The sequence below is a fragment of the Macrotis lagotis genome, chromosome X, assembly GCF_037893015.1.
Source record: "Macrotis lagotis isolate mMagLag1 chromosome X, bilby.v1.9.chrom.fasta, whole genome shotgun sequence".
Taxonomy (NCBI): domain Eukaryota; kingdom Metazoa; phylum Chordata; class Mammalia; order Peramelemorphia; family Peramelidae; genus Macrotis; species Macrotis lagotis.
Window position 1 is genome coordinate 109,759,127 of NC_133666.1, and position 9,077 is coordinate 109,768,203.

General features: G+C 35.8%; 1 protein-coding gene across 1 annotated transcript in view; it reads right to left on the minus strand.

The window, feature by feature from the left end:
* FXN (frataxin) overlaps nucleotides 1-9,077 on the minus strand; it is a 30,530-nt gene that overhangs the window by 20,274 nt on the left and 1,179 nt on the right. The window contains exons 2-3 of the mRNA XM_074199461.1: nucleotides 5,256-5,356; nucleotides 2,915-3,035 (exon numbers count right to left, since the gene is read on the minus strand). Of these exons, the coding sequence (XP_074055562.1) occupies nucleotides 2,915-3,035; nucleotides 5,256-5,356 (222 nt within the window). The remainder of the gene's footprint in view (nucleotides 1-2,914; nucleotides 3,036-5,255; nucleotides 5,357-9,077) is intronic.

The following is a 9,077-nucleotide window of genomic DNA, read 5'->3' on the forward strand; positions in this document are numbered from 1 at the left end:
ATATCATACTGCCTCTACCTACATCAATATCTACCATATTAGGGAGGGTGAGAAGGTATATAATTGTCACTGTTGTTATTAAGTCATATTTCACTCTTTATACTATCCATGTGATTTTTCTTGGCAAAGAAACTGTAATGGATAGCTCTTTCCTTCTTCAATTTTATGCAGGCATTATTTATACAGTTAAGTGCATAAATATATGAGGAAAAGAAATCTTCCTCAGCAACTTCAATAGGACACATGATCATAGATTTAGAGCCGTAAGGGTTCCTTTAGGAACATCCTTTAAGTCATCCTAGCTCACCTCTTCATTTTACAGATGACTTACAGATAACTTGCCCAAGATCATACAGTAACTTAGTGCAGAACCAAATTTTGAACCCAGACTTTCTGTTCACAGATTCATTGCTCTTTCCATCAGCTTACCACTTCTAAATCACTATAAGGATCAGAAGCCAGGATCACATAATGAAAATTAAGTATCTGGGGTCACATTTAACATTGGTCTTTCTAACTCCAAGCCTAGTGTTCTATCCACTGCATCACCTAGTTGCCCCAATACAACAGAGAAGTACAAAATAATAGGGTGGTTCCCACAGGGAGAGATCACTTATGGCTGGAGATGGGAAATTAGAAAAGGCATTTGAATTATGACAAAGGGGACCAGTAAGTTGTATAAGTTCAAACTTGTAACATCAAGGCTTTTGAAATTCAACTTGAATTTCTTTTTTTTTTTTGTTTTTAGGGTTTTTTTGCAAGGCAATGGGGTTCAGTGGCTTGCCCAAGGCCACAAAGCTAGGTAATTATTAAGTGTCTGAGACCGGATTTGAACTCAGGTACTCCTGACTCCAGGGCCACCTAGCTGCCCCCCAACTTGAATTTCTTTAAGTGATTTGTTTACGGCCTTTCTCCAAAGCTCCTGAGAATGTTAGCCAGCCAAACTATATTGAATTTAATTCAGGTTTTTAGTTCTTCACTAATATTTTAATGTGATTCTGAATTGTTAAAGGCAAATGCCAGCGGACAGAAGCTGTCAGAACCTACCAAGCTCCAAAGACTCTGCTAAGAGCCTTGGAAAAAAGGAATATATCATCTAAGAATCAGCTCAGTTAAGTCTTTTTTTTTTTAGGCTTTTGCAAGGCAAATGGGGTTAAATGGCTTGCCCAAGGCCACACAGCTAGGTAATTATTATGTGTCTGAGGCCTGATTTGAACTCAGGTACTCCAGACTCCAGGGCCAGTGCTCTATGGTGCTCTATGGTGCTCTATCCACTATCGGCCCCTCAGTTAAGTCTTAAAAAACCAAACAAACCAAACAACCATCAAGTTTACTTGATCAGGTTTCCTGGATAATGAATTGTTTTCTGCCATTGCTAAGAAAGTCTACTAAGGTATAGATAGATTGGGAGATATGGGAGATGTATTGTTAGGAGTCTATAGCAGGGGTCAATAAACTGATGTCTCAGAGTAAATCTAGTCTGCCTTCTGTTTTTATATGGACTGCAAATTCAGAAAGGCTTTTTATATTTTTACATAAAATTTTACTATATTTATTGCATTATAGCACATCATCATCATTATTATTATATTTTTCATTGGTATAAACTTTATACCAATGAAAAAAATGAATCCTTCACAAAAGTTTTTTTCATTTTTTTTTTTAAAGCCTATCCTTCTTCATAGAAGGAGACTGGCAAACAAATAATAAAATCAGTATTGTTTTCCACTTATTTTCAAGATTAGATTATTAAGATTTACAAATTGGGCAAGATTGCAAACAAACAGGAGAATTTCAAAACATTATTCTTAGAATGAGAAAGGAATAGCTCCCAAGATATTCTATGTGGAATGGTGCTAGCTAAGCCACTTAAAATGACTAATTAACCAATCAGGAGTTGAGAAAGAATTTCTAGATATATTTAAAATGATTTCCCTTCACATACTCTCCCTCTATTCCAGTTAGACTGGATTGCTTACACAATGCTGAATTAGTTCTAATGATAATTACAAAAGTCAAAAGGCAACAAGAACCCTTCCCAAATTTCCTAGACTCCAAATCCCATCTCTTGTCTCTGGGGAAGTTGTGATGCATACCTGGATTACAGGTTATTTTCCTCTTGCATTGCCTCTGAAGCCCATCTCATAGGTTATCTCCTCCATGAAGTCTTCCCTGGGTTCCCTAATTCTTCTGTCTCACTCTCTCCTCAAATATCTGATTATTTGTTGTAAACCCTAGTAAAATACAAGCTCATAGGGAGCAGACTGCTATTGTTGTTTTTGTTTTAGATTCCTTTGCACACAAAAGGCACTTAATTAATGTTTGTTAGATTGGTTCACATGTACAGACTTAATTTTTAAGAGGCAGACTCTGAATCTTATTTCTGGCACATAGCAAGAACTTAATAAAAAGTTTGTTGACATCTGTACTGCTGCTTAGTAGGATTGCTGTCCTACTGACAATTCTCTGATCTTAATATTAGGAGAAATCCCATCAAAGTCCACCACCCTGAATGGAGAAAGCCTCCTATATCTTCTTAGAAGGCTTCTCTTTCTTTTTTCCCCCAAGTCATCTGGGGTAAGGCTTGTTCTCTTCATAACCTTGGGTCAGTTTTATAAAAAGACTCATTGAGCTGCTTTCCTTAGAGTGATTTAGAAGTGGTAAACTAGTGGAAAGAGCCCTGGATCTGTGATCAGAAGACCTGGGTTCAAAATTTGGTTCTGCACTAAGTTACTGTATGACCTTAGGCAAGTTATCTGACCACTCTGTAAGTCATCTGTAAAACGAAGAGGTAGGCTACGATGACCTTTAGGAACCCTTACAGTTCTAAATCTATGATCATGTGTCTTATTGAAGATTTCTTTTCCTCAATGTCTTGTTCCAATGGGTCAGAAAAATTTAAGAATAGAAATACCCCAAATGAAACATCATAATCCTTGGGCGTGTAAGGCTTGTCTCCAAGATCTTCGAAAAAATATGCTAAGGAGTCCAGGGTTTCTTCTGCAAGTTTTTCATAAGTGGTTTCATCAAGTAAGCTGTAAGGAGGTCAGAAAACATAGGAGCATACAGTTAAGCAAAACTCATTATATTAAGTATCAAATTAACATAATTTTTAAACAATTAGAAAATGTTAAAAACAACAACCCCTTTTCCTTCTACCAATAATAGGATCAGTATAGACAATCTCTGAAGTTTCTTTCCATTCAAAAATCTCAGTTTTCTATGAAAGTTGAAATAGTCCTGAAGACCAAGAAGATTTTGACAAAACCATTAACTTTTTTTTATTCATTTGCAGTCCCAATCTGGCATTAACTTTTTTTGAATTTTATAATTTTTCCCCTAATCTCTCTTCCCTTCCCTCACCCCTCACAGAATGCAGTCTATTAGTCTTCACATTGTCCATGCTATATATTGATCAAAGTTGAATGTGTTGAGAAAGATATCATATCCTTAAGAAAAAAAAATAATGAGCAAAATTACATAATAAGTTAATGAAAACCATTAACTTTTTTTTTTTTAGGTTTTTGCAAGGCAAATGGGGTTAAGTGGCTTGCCCAAGGCCACACAGCTAGGTAATTATTAAGTGTCTGAGACTGGATTTGAACCCAGGTACTCCTGACTTCAGGGCCTGTGCTTTATCCACTGCACCACCTAGAAAACCATTAACTTTTAAAGGGATTTTTTTTTCCGTGCTGGAGGTGAACAAGACATCCTCTAAGGTTTCTTCAAACTCTAAGACTATGATTTTACATAGGCACAATATTTTTCATTTTCAAAATAACTCTAGAAGTTGGAGAAGGGGGAGGAGGGATTAAGAATTCTATATCTCTTCCTATTCCTTAGGAGGAACTAAAAATCACAAGCTCCCAAACAGATAACTAAATATTCACAGAGGATTTGCATAACTCAGCTTAAAAACCAGTAATCCAAAGGATGATGGGAGTGAACTGGCAAATACATGACATGGTCAAATCATCTAATTCATAAATGTTTGTTGAATATGGAAGTATTTTTTTTTTTTTTTTTGGTTTTTGCAAGGCAATGGGGCTTGCCCAAGGCCACACAGCTAGGTAACTATTAAGTGTCTGAGGCCGGATTTGAACTCAGGTACTCCTGACTCTAGGGCTGGTGCTCTATCCACTGCACCACCTAGCCTCCCCTGAAAGTATTTTCTTAAAGAAAACTTGAGCATGTAAAACACACACACACACAGACATATACACACATACATATACTTGCAAGCTTGCCCCCAAACTTGTCTTCAAAGATGAGAAAATGAACCTCTCTCACTGCTTAACAGAGAGGCAGGAGAGATTCTATTGGCATTCTTTAGTTGTTAAACTCTATGGTTTCCTTCTTTTTTTTTTTTTGTTATAAGGGATGACTTCCTGGGGAGAGGGCTAGCTACAATTATATCCAGAAAGGGTGATTAAAAACAAAATATATCAATCAAATTTTAGTTAAAGTATAATTAAACAAAAATTCTCTTGGGATTGTGTATCAGTTTTAGAAATGAAATTTTTATTGATTGCTTTTGTGTTTACATAATCTACATTTCCCAATGTATATTTTCTCTTTCCCCTTACCAGAGAACCATCCCTTATTACAAAGAAGCAATGATTTCTTAAATTATCTTTCCTCCATCAGTGGGCCATACATTCCATTCTACTGTTCTAAGTAGTTTTACTCTCCTTCCAAATTTTTTCCACAGGTGATCTAATTTCATTAAAAAAATCTTTTGTTTCATTTCTTTCATTCCTCTTAGAGTTCTTATGAAAATACCATTCTTTTTCTTTGAGTCTCTACTTGTATTTATTATGGAATTATTTTTCTCACTTTTTTTTCTTTTTTGCAAGGCAATGGTGTTAAGTGACTGATCAGCAGTCATACAACTAAGTATTAAGTATCTGAGGCCAGATTTGAACTCAGGTACTCCTGACTCCAGGGCCAATGCTCTATCCACTGCACCACCTAGCTGCCGCCTGGACTTTTCTTAACCCACAGTATTGTTCCTCTGGTTTTGGAGATAATTTTTGTTCACTTGCGATTCCAGCCTTGGTTCCTTGAATGGAACTTTGAGTCATTCTATGGCTTCCATGTCCCCTTAAGTCTGACTGTTGCTGCTGTTGTTGGCCGGCCACAGTTCTGAATATGTCCAGGTGAATTCTAAAGAATTCAATCCTAAATATGGTGGTGGTACCACATGGGTACTCTAGATTAATGAATAAATGAGAAACACTGGTAATGCAACTTACTTTTTGTCAACCAGTGTTCCTGTTTTCCTCAAATTCACCAGATAAACACTCTGTTTTTTGACTTTTGAAATCTGGTCTCTGAAGCCCTGGAATTGGGAACTCTAAAAAACAAGGATAATTATTAATTTTTCTGTATATATTGAGTCATACCAAATATTGTTACAGAACTATTATCATCTTAATTATGAAGTTGACAGTGTTAAGAAGTATAGGTTAATGTTTCTAAGGAAAAAGCATTATACTTACAAATTTGTTCTTATTTTTATTATAGTATTACCAAGAGAAAAGAGAGGCAGCCTGGCATAATGGATAAAGATCTAGCCTCAGATTAAGTCCCAGTTCTGACTCATAAGGGCTGTGTGAGACTGAGCAAATCACTTAACCCTAGACAAAATAAAGATGAGAAGTTGCATAAGAAAGGTAATTTCCTCATTCAGGAGTTTCCTATACTACTGAAGTAACAGCTTCAGTGTCAATGCTCTATTACCGAAAAAAAAAGGTAAATGTTAGTAATTTTGGAAAAATATCCCACTATAATACAAGATGTGATATGAAACTGTAATCAGACAGTTAACAATTTAAAACGATGAAGGGATTAGTTCCAGCTGGAGAAGAATCAAAGAAAGCTTCTTGGAGATGGAAATTTCTGTTCTATGCATCACATTTTAAGAAAGGTATTATTAACTAGTTAGATTGAATCCAGCAGAGAATCACAATAGTGAGGGGATAGGTGAAAGAATTTAGGATATTAAGCTGGAATAAGAAGAGAGAATTTAGCATTTTCTCAAATATTTGAAGAGGATATCACATGAAAAATGAATTAGACTTGACCTCCTTGGTCCCAAAAGGCAGAAATAAACCAACAGGTAAAAGTTATAAATAGAAGGAAAAACTAGTAAGAAGACCTACAGGTTCTTTCTGGATGCATCAAATATCCTGTCAATGGAGATTTTTAAGGAAAGGTTAAATGACACTTATTAATGATTTAGAAAAAAAATAAATCAAAAAGATGAGGCAAGCAATTTGGTTATCTTGGGCAAATCACTTAACCCCAAATAGTTTCCTCATTTGGAAATACTTATTAATAAATAGCATTTATACAGTACTTTAAAGTTTGTAAATCTATGTACAAAAATTATCACACCTGATTCTCACAAGAAATCTGTGATATACATACTATTATTATACCCAGTTTTGCAAATGAAGATATTGAGGAAGAGATTATAATGACTTGCTCAGGTTACATAACTAATAAATATCTGAGATAGCATTAGAATTTAGGTTTTCTTCACACCAAAGTCTAGGGCTCTAATGAATACATTATACCATTTAGCTCCATCTTCCTCAGTTTTTTTAAAGAACAAACAGGATCAAATGACTTGCTTAAGGTCACAAAGATACTAAATATCTGAGGCCTCATCTGAACCCAGCAAGAAGTCTTCCTGACTATCCACTTTAGGTGGTACAATGGATAGAGCACTGGTCTTGAAATTAGGTGGACAGGAGTTTGAATACAGTCTCAGATGCTTGAAGCAATCCCCATCACCTTGCATCCAGAATCATCTCCAGTCATCCTGATTCATTTGACATTGAAGGAGAAAGTGAAGTTGGTGACTTAGCACAGCACCCCTCACTCAAATCCAATTCATGTGCTTGTTATGGTATCACCTCTCTGATGTCATGGTCTTCTTGGAGAATGAAGGACAAAAAAAAATGATCATTTTGAAGAATGTGTTTTATAAACTATATCTTCAATTTCAATCTGTGATTACTGGATGCCTCTCTTCTGTTAAGATCTCAAGATTCTTTTTGCTTCAGGTCCCTAACATGGAATCTGTGAACTTATTTTTTTACTTTTTTAGGTTTCTTGCAAGGCAAAGAGGTTAAGTGGCTTGCCCAAGGCCACATGGCTAGGTAATTATTAAGTGTCTGAGGCTGGATTTTGAACTGAGGTACTCCTGACTGCAGGGCTGGTGTTCTATCCACCGTACCACCTAGCTGCCCCTAATTAATTTTTTGCAAGGTTTCAAGTTTTACTCTTTTTCTCCTTCCCTCCCTTCCTCCTCCCCGCGACAGAAAGCAATCCAATATAAGTTCTATATTTATAACCACCTAAACATAGATCGATATTCAGCAGGCATCCTTTCAATTTCCTACTATATGCTGCTATGAATATTTTTGTACATGTGGGATTTTTATCCTTTTTCATGATCTCTTTAGGATACAAACCCAGTAAGGGTATTGCTGGATCATAGTGTATGTACATGTTTATTACCATTTGGGCATAATTGTGAACTTTTTTGTTTTGTTTTTTTAAGGTTTTTGCAAGGCAAATGGGGTTAAGTGGCTTGCCCAAGGCCACACAGCTAAGTAATTATTAAGTGTCTGAGACCAGATTTGAACCCAGGTACTCCTGATTCCAGGGCTGGTGTTTTATCCATTATGCCACCTAGCCGCCCCTGTGAACTTGCTTTAAAAAACTATTTTGATACCTATATTTCAATCCTTTGTAATCCTATATATTTTATTTTGTGCATTTAAAGCATTATTCTGAGAAGGGATCCAAAGACTTCATCAGAGAGCGTTGGAGGCATCCATGACACAAAATGAGAGATCTTTTTATTTTCTTGTCAATACTCTTTTTAAAAGTCACTGTAAATACATGTGAAATACTTTTCAGGAAAGATAACCTGACAAGGATTTCTGAATGCTCCAGTACTGTGCAGAAGCACAAGAGACCTTGAGTCAGGAGAGAAGTGGCTTTAGAGATTATTTCTGAGACTTAAAAGCTCTAGGACCAAGTTGGAGGGGGTAGTTCTGGGGTTTAGTGGACTGAGCCCTGGGTCCTGGAATCAAGAAACCCTCAGTTCTAATCTGGCATCAGACATTAACTGTGTGAGATTCCGGGCAAGTCATACCTCTGAGAGCCTTAGTTTCCTCAAATACAAAATAGGAATAATAACAGCACTTTCTTGAATGGATCAAGAGATATTTCCTTCATTTCCTATTCCCATATATTAAATTTTCTGAGCTTTATTTTCCTCTAAGAAATGAACTCATATTGGTGAGGAACAAACAGGAAAATATAGCTAAGTTTTTCAAACTTTAAAGTGAACTATATGTATGTGTATAAAATGCCAACCATTATTATTACTTAATAAAATTGGGGGAGATGTACAGAAATAAACCTAAATTCTCAGATTTGGAATAACTTACATTTAAACAATTTAATGCACATTTATTAAGCATCTCTGTACAAGGTGCTCTGTTAAGCATTTACATTTACTAAATGCTTTCCTGACAACAGTAGAGTTTTTGGTTGAATGTTTTCCTGAAATGTCTTTTTTTTTTTTTTTTGCTTTATTTATTTTTAAATCATAATGGGAAGGGGAGGAAGGAAGGTTGTATGCAAGACAGTAGTATAAATACAGAACAGTCTCTAGTATTAACATTATTTTGTTGTTGCTGCTGTTGTCCAGGCATTCACAGTCTTTGAATTTTACTTGCAAATATACTGAAGTAGTTTGCAGTGTCCTTTTTTTGATGGATTAAAGCAAACAGAGGTTAAGTGACTTGCCCAAGGTCAAGAAGATAAGATTTAGAGGCTGGGTTTGAACTCAGGTCTACTTGACTCCAGTCCCTAGTGCTTTATCCACTGAGCCACTCAGCAGCCTCATAGAGGTCATTTATCAACCCTTAAATATTTTAAGAAAAGAAGACATGATGTTTGGATTCAGAAAAATAAGAATTTGAGTCCTAATTTGGCACATACTAGTTATGATACTCTGTTTAAATCATTTATATACTATGACCTGAGTAACT